Source organism: Apaloderma vittatum, unplaced genomic scaffold (genome assembly GCF_000703405.1).
Source record: "Apaloderma vittatum isolate BGI_N311 unplaced genomic scaffold, ASM70340v1 scaffold10701, whole genome shotgun sequence".
Lineage (NCBI taxonomy): Eukaryota > Metazoa > Chordata > Aves > Trogoniformes > Trogonidae > Apaloderma > Apaloderma vittatum.
In genome coordinates, this window is record NW_009697375.1 from 2,950 (window position 1) to 18,187 (window position 15,238).

The 15,238-nt window shown below is 37.3% G+C and overlaps 1 protein-coding gene across 1 annotated transcript in view; it reads right to left on the bottom strand.

The window, feature by feature from the left end:
- Positions 1-389: 389 nt before the first annotated feature.
- Positions 390-15,238, bottom strand: part of MYO3B (myosin IIIB) — an 88,610-nt gene continuing 73,761 nt past the window's right edge. Inside the window, exons 10-22 of the mRNA XM_009877614.1 lie at positions 13,695-13,791; positions 12,699-12,815; positions 11,388-11,492; positions 8,649-8,732; positions 7,756-7,958; positions 7,288-7,386; positions 6,588-6,702; positions 6,116-6,242; positions 5,760-5,970; positions 4,514-4,661; positions 4,120-4,273; positions 2,069-2,157; positions 390-605 (exon numbers count right to left, since the gene is read on the bottom strand). Of these exons, the coding sequence (XP_009875916.1) occupies positions 390-605; positions 2,069-2,157; positions 4,120-4,273; positions 4,514-4,661; positions 5,760-5,970; positions 6,116-6,242; positions 6,588-6,702; positions 7,288-7,386; positions 7,756-7,958; positions 8,649-8,732; positions 11,388-11,492; positions 12,699-12,815; positions 13,695-13,791 (1,765 nt within the window). The remainder of the gene's footprint in view (positions 606-2,068; positions 2,158-4,119; positions 4,274-4,513; positions 4,662-5,759; positions 5,971-6,115; positions 6,243-6,587; positions 6,703-7,287; positions 7,387-7,755; positions 7,959-8,648; positions 8,733-11,387; positions 11,493-12,698; positions 12,816-13,694; positions 13,792-15,238) is intronic.

Sequence of the window (15,238 nt, forward strand, 5' to 3'; positions counted from 1 at the left end):
GAGGCATTATCAGGAATCTATCCTACGTAGAATAAAACCAGATATTTCACTATCAGTTTTACATGTGCAAAGAAGGCTCCAACGTATGTTTTTCTCTAGCCATTCTTCTTCTATACGAAAATCTCAAAAGAAGTAGAAGGCATCACCATAGGCTAAGACTGGGCTACTGAGGGTCCAGAAATCCACTGCACAGGCATGGAACTGCACCTGGAGCCCAAGTATAATAAGTGTACACAGCATTACCTAGTGCCTGTACATTTACTTCTACCTAGAAATACAACCACCTCATTTGCTTATGACATATCAAATCATAAGAATTTTGCAGCCTAATACAATCCGTAACATTTTAGATCTCTAGGGAAGTTCAAATAGCAGGAGGTGAAAAGGAATTAAAAAATTTGTCCAGAAACATTGAGAGTTTTAGAGGAGTCAAGCTGAAGACATTGCAACGTTAGCAAAGCGGCGCAGAAAGTACCGGTTTTTGTTAATGGGCTGGAGAACAGCTGCTGAAGAAGTTTGTTCTCTGATGTTCGTAAAACCACCACTACGTCACCAGGAAGAGTGTCTCTGTTCTTCTCAAGGAATGAGCAGGCATCATATAATACCTAGCATGAGAAACAGAAGCAAAAAGTTGCCAAAAAGTGTTACCCGAAAGACTAGTATGTTCTTTAAAATATGAACAATCAAGACGACCAAGCAGACCAGTTGGTTTGCCTCCGACGAGCCAATGAATTATCTGCAAAAGAATTAGAAGTGTACAGCTATAGCAGCATCTTCAGAATGGGAACTAGCTATAAACAGCACCTGTATTTCTAGCACATCACAGTACGTCAAAGGGGATTAAATGGCTTGAATCATGTGTCACAAACTATGGCATGTGTGATGTGATACAACAGAGATACTTCATTAAAGCGTAAGTTGACAGTTCATATGTGAAATAAGAAATGGTTCTCAGGTGGTCATAATCTATCTGTTGTCTGCACCAAACTTGAGATCTATAACTAGACCTGTTGGAGGAACAGGACTAAGTTGCATGTGTAGGTACATTAAAATAGGCTTCTCATTGCTTAAAAAATGACAGTAGGAGAATAAAACATTCACCTATTTAAATTATTGGTTTTACTGTAAATTAATGCCTGGCTAATTGTATTCATATAAGAATCAGTTAATTTCGTTTAACTTTTTTTTTAAAAAAAATCACAGTAGTTTTTTTAGATCTCTTCTATTATTACTAGCAACACTCCTCTCTAGCCTAATTTCACTGAGTCCATTAGTTGACACAAAACTTGAATGTTCTCCTGCAATAGAGAATTGGCCAGCAGTGTTATTATGACTTGGCCATCTGGGTACAGAGTTTACTAAACTTGTGTGAAATTTTACACTTATTCTTAACATGCTAGAAAACTGGACAAAGTTTACTAGAATATATCTTGACATTTTGGAGTCTTACAATGAGCCAAAGAGGAGACTTCATTGATAACTACATAAAACTTGGCTATTTAATTTTGATTGTTTTTATAAACAAATATTTGGACCTAAAAATCACGAGCAAAACTCATGTTATGTGACACTGCTGGACTGTTATTCAAAAGAAGTTAGGCGCTACAAAGTACAAGAAAACATCTGTGCTAGCTAGCTCCGATGCTCTGTGTAGAATTTTAGGTTCTACTAGAGACGCTGTTTTGCATTACATTTATCTGTATACTTATATACATTCACACACAGAACTACTGTGGCATTCACATGATGTTGACAATCACGTCATGGGTTCTGCCTTCAGAGAGCTGCCCCTTTGAAATGATCGTAGTAATGGTGTTTCTGGCACCAGATTTCTCTCAGAATAAAAGGTGGTTATTGGCTACAAAATTTGTGAAAGAGCCTTAAGGATAGATTCTAAAATGAATTACTACACCTGAAAGCTTTGTTGTAGATTCTAGTTTTCTGTAAACTATATCATTTTGTCTCTTAAAATGAGGAAAAAAAAACACCATAAAGCACAGCCTTTGTGTAAAACAAATAATAACCACATCACTGTTCTTTGAACTAAATAAAAATCACATGACCTTACCTTTCCAGCATAGTGCTGAATACCAAATGACAGTTCTACTCCTTTTGGTCTCCAAAAATATTTGCACCGTAAGTTATCTTCAAATTTATCTAGACATTGAAAATAGACATTGATATAAGTGACTTAGAGTGATGAAGTAAAATCTTGATCCTAATTAGTGCCAATTTGCTGCCCAAGAAGCCAGAACTACTATAAACACATATATTATCAGATTGCTCAGAAAGCGCTGTGTGCCAGCTTCACTGTTCTTTCTTCCAAGCTGCCACTTCTGAAGGGAACAGCTCATTCTAAATTAGCCCAGTCTTTCAAATCTCACTGTTTGTGGATAGCTTTGTGCATGGAAAACTATCAAATAAGAGAGGCCAATGGGAAGACGTGATGACTTCTCACATTTGGCTATGAATTTGCTTATATATACATAGGGTTCAAGGTGAGTTTATTTCAACTACGTACATTCAAAGCTGTGCCTACATTCCATGTGCTTAAATGCCTATTATTAGCATCTTCCCTATCTTCCTTTTCCCACCCATTTAGCTTTGTGCATTACATTGTAAGCATATATTAATGTCTTCAGTCTGAGACTATCACTCGTTTACCTTTCGACTTCTATAGAAAGTGAGGCTTCTATCTAAAACCTCTTCTAAAGAAGCTTTCTGTTTCCTATACGGCTAAAGAGCTGACAGAAAAAGAAACACCACTTTCTAAGAAAAATGTCTTTCATGTCCTGTGATATTTTGTATGCTCTTTAATACTTAGTAATGAAATTAGCGCTTATACTGTAAAACTTATTATTCTACTTCTTTATCTGACAAGCCACTAGTGACCTGAGGCCAGAATCAATTGATAAAAGTCTCTGTCATGTTGTGTAGGTCAGAAAATAGTACAAAATTGGCTTTTTGTAATGCTAGAATCCATTAATATTTTGTGTTAGGTTTTCTGTTAGGTTAATGTTTAATCAAGCTTGTATTTAAAGCAAGAAGAACTAAGTCTGGAATTTTTGGGTGGTGGAGCGGAGTGTGGTGGAATTAATGACTGTCTGGTACATCTGGAGAGGGCAAAATATCCCACTTGGCTGTGTCCTTGAGGGAACCTCCTGTGCTGTGTACAGATCAACAGCAAGACTTGTCAGCACTGGAGCAAGCTAAGTGCCTCTGTGAAAGTGTAAGTTCAATATTCAGTATTAACTGATTTATAGGATCCACAGGGAGGCTCAGAGCTTTAGTACACATATGAGGACTGGAATGACCACAGCATTCATTCTAACTGTGACCTAAACTCAAGTTTCAACTCAGCCTAGCAGAAGTGGAAGATCTTGTCATATATCATGCAGTTTAACAGGCAGCTGTTAGTTCTTTTCTGAGTAACAGTCTGGGTCTCTGCTGTACATTCCGTTGGAGAAACTGGAACCTTCTGTTTCATATCACAAGGAAAAAATGCATCTCTACTAAATAAAAGGAAGACAACAGTTTTAAACATGGCATGCGTTGCACATTTTAAAGTTGGCACCAAGATTTGTTAAAATATACATAAAATATGCATGAAGGAAGGGAAATATTCAGCCAGATGGCACACCAGAAATAACACACACTTTCTATTTATGATGAGATAATTTGGAGTGAAGCAATACTTTCTAATTGGATAAACATGGGCCTAGAAGTCGGGGAGATCTGTATTATACTCTCACCACTAATGCTGCTCACAGGGTGGTCCTAGACACAAGGTTCTACTACATCTCAACCTTCCCTTCAGTAAATGGGCATAAATGCTGTTTGATGTACCTCACATGCAGGGACAAGGCATAGGTTATTTCCTTGTAACCCTGGAAAGACAGTAAGGCCTTGACACCTGACACATAACATAAATTTTGCGATATAAAAAGAACCAAAAACACCTAAGCAGAAAAAAATGATGAAGCACAATGAAAAATATATTTAAAAGGTCAAATGAAATGGCACAACCTCAGCAGTTAGGCTAGTAAAACTTGACTAAAAATGTCATTTCACCCTCTGAAAAGGTATTTGTTATTTCACAAAATTTTTGTTTGCACATACCAACTAAAGTTAGGTCTGTTGCCTGAGGAAATCGACTCTCTTCATCTAGTAGAGACAGGAGACCCATGGGTTTTTGGAGGAACATATCTAGAAGTGGACGGTTGTCCTCATACTCCACTGTAGTAGCATCAATTCCTTCACTCTGGTATTCCATCTACAAAGTCACCAGCACGGTTTTAATATCAAACCAGTAAAAGGAACACCATCATTAGGACATTTACGATGCACACCAGTACTCTATAGGCCTCAACATTATTTACAAAACCTCAGCTGAAAGATGCCATTATCTTGCATTTAAATCACATACTCATTTTGTAGCTTATAGTGCACTTCTGCAAATGATCTATGGTTCATAACGGCTGATTCAACTAGACCTCATAAGAGTTGAACTTACCTGCTCAAGTGCAAAGATATGTTGATTGAAATAAAACTGGATCTGTTCATTAGCAATATTTATGCATAGTTGTTCAAAGGAATTTCTTGCAAAGTTCTCAAATCCGAATATGTCTAGTATCCCAACATTCATCCCACTTTCGGCATTACTGCATGTGGAAATAAAAACAAAATTCATCATGGGCAACATTGAGTTAAGGTAAAAATAAACATGGTAACTAAGATTGCATAATTGATTCAATCTGCCACAAAAAAGAGAGGAGACAAAGTGTATTAGAACCTAAGATTGCTTGTGCATTTGTTCAGCGTTGTTAACATCGTGTTTTCCACTTCCTTCTTGCAAATCTCCCATCAGAAGGCAGGAGAATCACAGGTACATAGTAACAGACACTTAGCAGTCATATTAAAAGAAGTGGTTTCGATAGGCAGATCCCAAATAAAATCTACTGTTTGCTCTTCCAAGTCAACAAAAGGCGTCAAGCGTTAATTTTATGTTTTTGCTATATTCAGTCAGAAGTGTAATTACCAAGTCTGCTGCTGTTCCAAGCTGGACTGTCAGGAGCCCACGTGCCAGCTCAAGTGAACTCATACCACAGTCACCACTAGAACTGCAAGTATGGGGGAGGACACGTCTATAGAGTATAGTGACGTGTCAAGTAGAGATCTCAGATCAGAGGCATTTGAACATCACCTAAGGGGTTCTCTTGTTTCTAAAAATTTCTACAGCTGCTTGAAAAGACCAAAGCAGACAGATCAGTATCCAACAATGAAATCACAAGGATGCACAATGTAAACGCTTCTGTAATTACAAAAATTAAAAAAGAAAAAAAATTGTCACATCTTAAGTAGCAGCACAACAAGAACCCGAGAGCCATATTTATTACGAGCTCACGGAAGCAGAAGGACTGTAAATTCATACACAGCTTTTCAGTGTACTCCAATTATTTACCAGCCTTTGGTATGATTTTAATGTTAACTACATAGGAAGCATCTTTTTAAAGAATTGTACAGCACTTGAACCACCCAATCTCTATTTACTTGAGTAGCTGAATTCCACTCGGCTCTTTGAAAATGTTGGGGTTAATGTCCTGGAAACAGAATTCAGTATCACAGCATGAAAGCCATTTTGAAGCCTTAGCCAAAATAAACACAGTACCCTTTCTGCAAAATCAAAAATATACAAATGGATGAACCCATCAAAGACATATGCACAGTAAATACACATGATTCAGTGATGTGTAACTTGCCATATATTTTTATCTGGCTGAAGCAGCGTATTAATACGATTTACGATCCAGCTGAAGAGCCGGCCATAAAGTGCTTTAGACATGGCATCTCGCACGTCAGCTGCTTTGTCCACAGTGTTTGTTCGGATAATAGTCTCCCCTCGTGTTACAACACAGTGGGAGGTTAGGGCCTCTTGAAGTTCTTCTGACCCAATACTTAGTAGTGCAGCAGCTAAAAGACAGTGGAAAAAAGATACACGACTGTGATTATTGCAGTGGAAATTGCCAGCATTGCCCAACTGTTACCATGAGTTAGAGATTCTTACGAATACAATCAAGCTGCATTTACAGAACTGACAACGTTAAAATGTGTTTACCATTATCTAAGGCTTCTGGGTTTGGAACCTCACTTTTATCTGTTTGGTGTTGTGAAGAAATAGCAGCAAACTCAATATTTCCAGTATTTAGGATTCCGGTCAGAATTCTGTACACTGAGTACACTTCCTGTAGAAGATGACAAGAAGCACTTTTAAGGAATCCAATTAGGTGGGCACTGGAGCGGCTATTAAAGCTGGTAGCTTGTTTTGGGACCAAGTTCTACAAATTCAAGTAAGCTTCTATTGACAAAGAAAACAGCATGATACAGAACTGTGAACGGACTTGCCTGAGTACTGACACCTCAGGCCGGTCTAGGTGTCCAAGCGTGTGCTTTCACAGCACACTTCTGCCACAAGAGAGATTCTGTGGCACTGGCACATGGCCACAGAACCAAACGGCAGCCTGTGCCCAGGCAGCACTGGCAGTGGATTTTATAAAGGTCAATAAGAGCTTAGCAACTGCATCTCTTACCTCATCAGTGAATCCTATAATTCTAAAGCAATGCTGAATCGCTTCAAATTGTCTTCCATAAGAATCCTGAGTGACAATATCATGCATCACTCTTCCAGTTTCATTATCAATATATCTAAAGAGAATGGGACAGTACAACCTCCAGTGACTCCAATGCAAGTACCTCAGTAACTGGAAAGAACGCTTCTTTCAGTATTTTCCAATTAAATACTTTGATGCTAATTCATAGGGGGTTTTGTTTCTGTTGCACTAACTTTTGCTTATTTTTTGTTAATTTCTATTACAGTGTTACCAACATTTCACGCACGACTCCTTAGTCAGTACAGATCAAATGCACCCAAAGTATAATTATTTTTACAATGTATAATAATGATTAAAAATCACAACTCAAAAGCATATTCTGGGTTCCTACTGAAGTATTCCAGTAAAAAAATCATAAGGTGGTGGTCCTGATTTGAAAGTATGACAGAGTATCTACATAATATGCTTGATTCTTCCTTCTCCTCTTTAAATAGTTCAAGTTCTCAAACAAATATAAATAACGTAATGCTTTATTGCCCATCCTCCTCTTTGCTTGGAAGGATTAAAAAGATCTTTAAGGCACAGAAAAGGATTAAGAGAGATTTTGACATATCATACTGAAAGCAAGAGCTGATCAATAGCTAATTACAAGCAGTTAAAACAAGTGAGTGATAGTTACCTAGGAGGCTTTTTATCAGGAAGTCTATATTCAGAAAGTTTCTTCTGATGATAAAGGCCAGCATAAATATAATAAAATATATGGAAATTTTTCTCTCCCCTGGAAAAAAAAAAAGTATCCTTTTAAAGCACATGTGTTTATTCTTGCAGCATCTTGTACAATGTAAACGTAGAAGATCTTATCATGAGCTCACTGAAGCAGGCAGAAAATCTCCCACCTGTTTCAATAGTGTAGGATCTACAACTGTGAAACACATAAAACCAAACCAATCACAGTATTTCTCCTAAGAGCAGAGGAGTTCTGGCGTCCATTCCAGAAGAACCTGACTGTTCTTGTCATCATAGCACTGTACAAAGGATCGCTGCTTTAGCAGAAGACATGAAAGCATTTAAAATATATAATTTTGGAGGATTAAATGGAATCCAAACATTATATAAATGTGTAAGGACAGGCAATTAATATACCTACACAGCCTGTTTTATGACTCTTGATTTTTCAAGTAGATATTCAGAAATCTTTGCCCCCATTACAGCTCCCGTGGGCGTAAACATCATTTCCAAATATTTTCCAAAGCGACTTGAGTTGTCATTGATGGCAGTGCAGGCATTCCCAAATGCTTCAACCAGAGGATTCACCTGAAGAATTTTCTCTCGCAAAGCACGGTTATTTGCCTTGGCAGAAAAGATACAGATCAGAAGATCACTAAAGGAATATTTTGCTTACCTTCAACCTAATTCTTGCTTCAGAAGCATAGTATACCTTTCCTGTGCTCGTATGGACTTAGATACTGTGCTAAAATTTCTCCTTACACAACAAGGCCAATAGATTTTTCTTCGTCTGCAATTGTTCTGCCTCTGAGGTGTCATATAATTAGTTACAGTACCAAAATCACCAAAAACTAAACATATCTACTTAAGGTTAACCCCACACACTTGCTTTTCCCATCATTTTGCACTAATAGCATTAATTATAACATTTAAATGTAAATGTGTAAGAGCTGCTGAAACTAGAGCCACAGCAAGATCTGTCGTTCTTTACTGTATAAATGAAAAACAGGATACGTGATAAACACTGTAAATACCTAAAGGCACTGAACACTCCAGATCTGGCACTTTCTCCTTAAAAAAAAAAACTGGATGGCTTGGTGTGCATTATACTCTAGTATCTCACATGCAAGACTACTCCGTTCCATAACTCAAGTGGGACGATATATATAAAAATGACTGTTAAAGGTCCCTTTCATCCCAAAACATTCTATGATTCTAAGAACAGCTTTCATTATTAAAGACTAAATAAAATGAAAATTAAGTGTGGGATTGGGAGGATTCCTTCATAGTTTGACATGATTGGCTAAGAAATACCTTTCCCAAGAAGGTTAAATGTTGGACGATCAGATGGGCACTTTCTGTCTTTCCAGCACCACTTTCCCCACTGATGATAATGCACTGAACACATAAAATAAAACTGTTAGTACACAGACTTGATTTTGGGCTATCTGTAATTTAATGTTTAGTACCAAGACTACAAAATCTAAGGGTCAATTCCCTCAACTGCCTCAGAAAGGAAAGCTCAGAAAAGGTTCAGTGTAATAATTTACCCCCCTAGATTACTAAAATGCATCTTGCAATGCCTAATAGCAATGGGCAGGCATGTGAAGCACTGACTGTATTTCTAGGGGCTAAGACACATAACGAGTAACCATGTCTACAGGCTATGTGCACTGAGCACATAAGTTGCTTGTTTCAAATGCTTGAAGCTCAAAAAAATTGCAACAGCTCACTTGATGTGAAATAATTCAGCTGTGGATTTGAGCTCACTGCATTGACTTAATATGAAACAACATGAAACACAGGGTTCAACTGTATTTAATACACTGACCAAAAGCCTGCTCCTGGCTTTAGAAATAAATAACTGCTGCTGCGTAGAGAGCCTATTCTGCAGGTGACACTGATATTTAAACTAGAACAGCAAACTAGCATCTCAACATTTCAGAAAAATATGCATGTGTTCATTGGACAATTCTGGGACAGTATATCACTTTTCTTCCTGAGCCAGCAGTCCTTAGCACAGGGTATTTTATAGGCCCTCCAAATGGCTTCCAGACTCAGGGATTAGCTAGAACAGTCTAATTCACTTGGTCTCCTCCAGTTTGCTGTTACGCTTCACAGATGAGATGGATGTAGAAGGCCAGCACACCCTGAAGGCCAACTCACATGTCAAAACTGATGTGTGGACACTTCAGGTCATAGTAAGTAAAAATTTTAACAGTATTTATTATTTTCCCATTTGTTCATGTGTTTTACAGACCACCAGTTCAAATACTAGTCTACTTAAGGTACAGTATGAACTGACACATTATTAAAATGCTAACACTGAGCAGCTGCATAGATCTTTCTGGTTTTATGCAAACATCTAATTATTTGCACCATACTGTGAACATACAAGATTCTTCGCTGGGTCCTAAAATGACACTTCATACAGAACTGAGCTTTGTGAAAAGGTCTGAAAGATGTAACAGTTCTCTGTTAGTGTCTTTTGGTGTCTGAAAGCAGGTGCAGGGATTGACTCTAAATAATGTGTGTAAGAGGACATTTGCAGCTCATTTATTTGCTTCTTGTTGGGTATTTTTGTTCTTCCTGGAAATGGATAACTCAATGATAGATTTACAGGGTTACAATACCTAACTTAGAAGTCTTTGTGTGACTAGAGAAGTCACGTACAGCAGTTAATTAAAGTAAAAGGCCACGAGTTCTTGTAAAACTCATAAAACTCTTGTAGAATTGTCCAGAGCTTGACTTTAGCTTCAGGAGAAATGTTAGACCTGGAGTCAATTTTCAGGCTTCACAGGAAAAGATAAGGGAAAGGTCAATGGATAAAACAAACAGATTTGACACATTTTTGATGTGGCTACAGCGTTTATCTAATCACCTTTACCTGAAGAGCCAACATAACATTGGTCAGGTAATGGAGATAAACACGCTCCTCTAATCCTTCGCAAAAAGAACATAAGAAACTGATTTAGATCTAAATGCAAATTAAACAGGTATGAAACATGAAATATCAAATATGTACAAAGTAAGCCTGATGGGTTGATGTAAAAACTATTTTTTTTTTCCCCAGATAAGTTCCCACTTAACTTATTCTACATGAATACTTGTTTTCTTTAATGTCTTCATCAAAGAGCACATATAAGTTATTGAAGAAACACTAGCTATCTCTCAGGTCAGCATACTTTCACATACTCAGTAGGACTCCTTTTTTCTTAATCATCAATGTCCCTTTACTTCTCTTCCTCATTTGGCATTTTCTGATTGCACGTTTTTTTATCATTTTATTCTGTTTTTGTCAAGAAGCATTTTCTGTGAAATACCGTGTGCTGTGCAGGGTAAAATCAGACGGATTTTATGAATAAAAATAATTATTATCCCTCGATATTTATTTACATAGAGCATATCAAATTAGAAAGAGGGTAAAGTTACAATCTTAAGACTGTAATAAAAAGAAATCTAGCTTCTGCAGCCTGGTATTTCATTCTCATTAAAATCGTTGTTATATAATTGGATTTGTGTCCTTATTACATTTTATTAGACCTAGCTTTAATATATTCTACTAAAAAAGTTAGCTAATAGTTTCTATTTTTTGTGACTTGTAGTTAAAGTAATCGATTATTCACTGCTTGACAGGGTCTTTATAAAATGAAAAAGTAGTTCAAACCCTGTTAATCTGCTATGGCATCAGGACCTTCTGAATTTGCACAGGTGTAAATTATTACAATGTCTAGTGCAAGACAGGCTAGAATCGGTGTGCAGCAACACTTTGCAGCTAGTGTCAACTGCCAGGACTTCACAGGTGTCCAGAAAAATATATTGGTCAGGTAACCCTATCATCTTACTCGACCTTTTAGTCTCTTTTGTATCACTATGTCCTCTTCAGAATTCCCAAACCTGACTAGGTTTCTATTCCAGCTTTCCTGATGTAGGAATAAAAGACTTAAAGAAAAATTTCCCAAAGTACAACATAACAGAACATTACTCATAGCCACGTAGCACAGCAGCAGTACGAATAATATGAACTTTAAACCAAAACGAACAGATTCTTACCTGATCTTTGCTGAACGTAACCATACTTTGGTAGGCCGCATCCGCAGAGGCAAATATGTGGGGGGGATTTGATGAACGCTTCACACCATGATACAGCTTGGAGAACTAAATTTTAAAAGAACACAAGTCAAAATATGCAACTTAACTACATAGTTAAGAACTGAAAAGAGGATAGTGACTATCTTCTGCCTGTTCAATAGAAGGTATTTGCCCGTTTTGCCATAGAATTTCCACTGAATCACCTGGAAGAAGAGTAGTAATTCTTGGCACTGCCCAACTTCCAGAATGGAAATTATAACACCCAAAATACACTCCAATGCTTCCCACACAAGACAGTGAAGGGAACTGTCACAAAGAGTAGAATATCAAATACAAGCATTCAACCAAGGAAATATTCAACCTATACAAAAGAAACTTCGAAGATATCGATGAATCTGAAATCTGGTGCCTCTACCTGCAACCCTGATTTAGGCAGCCACAGAGACTAAGATTTATGGCTCTACCTCTCTTCATATTTGTAGGGAATTAAGCTGCCTCTATCTTTACAGTATTTGATTCACCTGTTTCTTTAAAGAAGCAGCAGCTGATAGAATCATAGAAACGTATCAGCTGCAAGAGACCTAGAAGATCATTGAGTCCAGCCTTTGTCCCAGCCCTTGAACGATTCCCCCCAACGAAATATCCACCTGTCTCTTAAACACCTCCAGGGACGGTGACTCCATCACCTCCCTGGGCAGCCTGTTCCAACAGCTGACAACCCTTTCAGTATAGAAATTCTTCCTAATATCTAACCTGAACCTCCCCTGGCGCAACTTAAATCCATTTCCCCTCATCCTATCACTCTCCACTAGGGAGAACAGACCAACCCCCGTCTCTCTACAACCTCTATTCAGGCAGTTGTAGAGAGCACAGGACATATATGATGGCACAGGACATATAACAACCCAATAGTCAGGGCAATTCTTCAGGAAGCAACTGACTGAGCAAGAGGAGGTTCATACACCCATCTTCTGTTTCCCAGAAGAAAACCCTAAATGCCAGACAAAAGGCACAGCTGTGGCTGGGGAAATCTTCATCCCTCTTGCGAAATTTGAGCCACCAGGCAGAAAGGAATGAAATCAAATAAGACCAAATTTAAAATAAAATTCAAGAAAAAAAGTAATTTGAAGATATGTAGCCACACTTTCCTGGCAGAAGAAAAGGCTGGGATTTAGTTTGCTCCTAGCTTCCAATATCACTTAACTATTGTAACCAGCAGTGTTAATGTAAAATGTAAAGTGAGTACTAGCCACAGCTTGGAATCTCTCTTACCTGAGGAGAATAAATGCTGAGATTCTGGAAGGGGTTTAAGGCTATTAAAATGTCTCCAACATAAGTATAAATCTGTAAGTCAGCATAGCGTTTCTGTAGCTGATGGATAATTGTATCCTGAGAAGATGACAAAAAGTTTGATAGTTAAAGAGTATTTTCCCAGTTATGAAAATTTTTCTAAATATACAGAGAACACTGATTAAGAAATACTTACTGTAAGTGTTACTAATTATTTTCCAAATGCCAACACCATAAAACCAAAACAATATTTTCAAAGTTCTTGCTAATGCCATAAAACTAATTAAATAGCAACTCCTATTTCCAGATTAGTACATATTTCATTATACCAGCCTGAGAAACAAACCTTCTGAAGAGAAAATGGCCATGCACATTATTGCAGTACTTCATAGTGCATTTCCATTTAATTTTTTGACCACGAAACAAGAATAATAATTTTTCAATGACTGAATTTTAAGTGGTAGTAAGAGATTGTATCAAGCAGGCCATTAGAACAATTGAATATTATCTTTTGCTTGCTGCATGCAGTTTAAGGATAATCAAAACAAAAAATCACACTCTGCAAATAGGTGATATAGTGAAATACGCAACTGATACTGTTTTCTCACTTTCTATCCAGAAGATGTAGATACCACATTATTCTATATAAATTCAACAATTTCAGGAAAAATCACTTCAATCTAGATCTTCATAACTAAACTTCACATTTTAAGAAACTCACAAAATAATTTAAACTAGCATCGCTCATAATTAAATTCTTCCACATAATAGGATTCGCTGCCACTGCTTTTACGTCACTATACAGAATATTAACAAAGTGGTGATAGCAGATCAGTCACATGACAACTCCTTTGCCACAGTGAGACAAAAGCATGCAAGAAGGAACTCTTCTCACTCTCTTAGAAGCAGCTTAAAAAGAAGAAAGAGGCAATATGTGAGGCACTATTGTGAGAAACTGCTACTCAGACAGTACATTACCTCATCTAGAACTTCTAGATTTACCAGATCGTCATCTAGAGAGTACTTGTCAGCTCCATCCACATGGTAAGGTCTTGTAGTATGTATTCGTTCATGTCTGGAAGTTTGTTAGTAGAGCATCAGTGTTACAAGACTGTATCGAAGACAGCAAACGTTAAGAGGTGATGGAAAGTCACATGTGAGTGTTTTTGTCATGTGGAAAACCCAGACATGCTCCCTGAAACACGTATCTTTCCTTGAAATAGCCTCTTATAAAAGCAATAGGTTAGCTTTCTGTCCAGTGTAATATCTGTTTTTCCTTTCACAATAACCCTACCCGTTAATCAATGTTTAGAAAGCAAGATTTATCTGTAGACTCACTATTCCCAACTCACACAATAAAACATAAAGATCCTCCCTTTTTTCCCCTTCCCTTCTTGCTCTAAGATAATAAATTACCACTCCATTTAATTAAATCTTCCCCCCATGTACCCAGCCTATATGCTGTCATCTAACAAAGTTAGAAGAAGCAGTAAGTAGTATAAAATCCTTCTGTTACCTTGGTGTATGCCAAAGTGCCTCCTCAGATGACCCTAGATCTGGCCCAAAACAACATTTTTGAACCACAGCTGCCATCAGACTCTAAATTGTATGGGTGTTCAGTCAGCTTGTCCTCAGAGATTTAAGCCACACAATAAGCAGCAGAGACAAACTGTCACATAACCCCTTTATAATCAGATTATACTGAAGGAATCTTTGAAAATGCTGTGTATATGTTTTTAAACAACACATCTTGTTAAAACAGGGATAAGTCAAGAGGCTGTAATATGTCTTCCACAAAGGGGGTGAAATATGAATGCTGTAAGCACAAGCAGGCTTTTCTTTACAACAAACATAATCAAAGCACAGTAGGAGGACACCCACCAAGATACAGTCTGCATCCTGCTGAGTAACATTTAGCATTGATCCTCAATGACAGTCCTTGACAGATTGTTTCTGCTTTGGTTAACACATAGAAAGCAGGAATCACATGATCATACATCCTGAAACAACACTAAATATTATATCAAGCACTAACAGAATGGTACTGTGACTTGTCAGGAAACATTGTTTATCTATAATGGTGAAGGTTAACATGAAGATGTAGCAGGTCTTTTATTCTTTAATCATATCTTCATATACGCACGGAATCCTGCTTCAAAACTGAGCATTGAGGCTTTTGCTTTTTTCCCCTTTACATACACTTCTACATTTGAAGCTAGCCAGCTTTCATTCAGGAAATGTTTTCATATCCAAGAGCTATTATATCATCAGGAGAATTACTGCACGGAAAGCCTCTAACAAAGAGAAAGGAGGAGAAGAGCGTTAGCTATGTGTACAGCTTCACTGATAACCGTGAATTACATTTAAAGGTCCTAAGTTTTAATATATATTTTTATTTGTTTTCATTATTTATTTCTGGCTACTTGATGAATTTTGGAAAACTATTCTGTAATGGTTTATTTGAATTGTACCTAAATAAATCTGCAAACTGTTTTGCCAGCTAGGAAATAAAATAGCAGGAA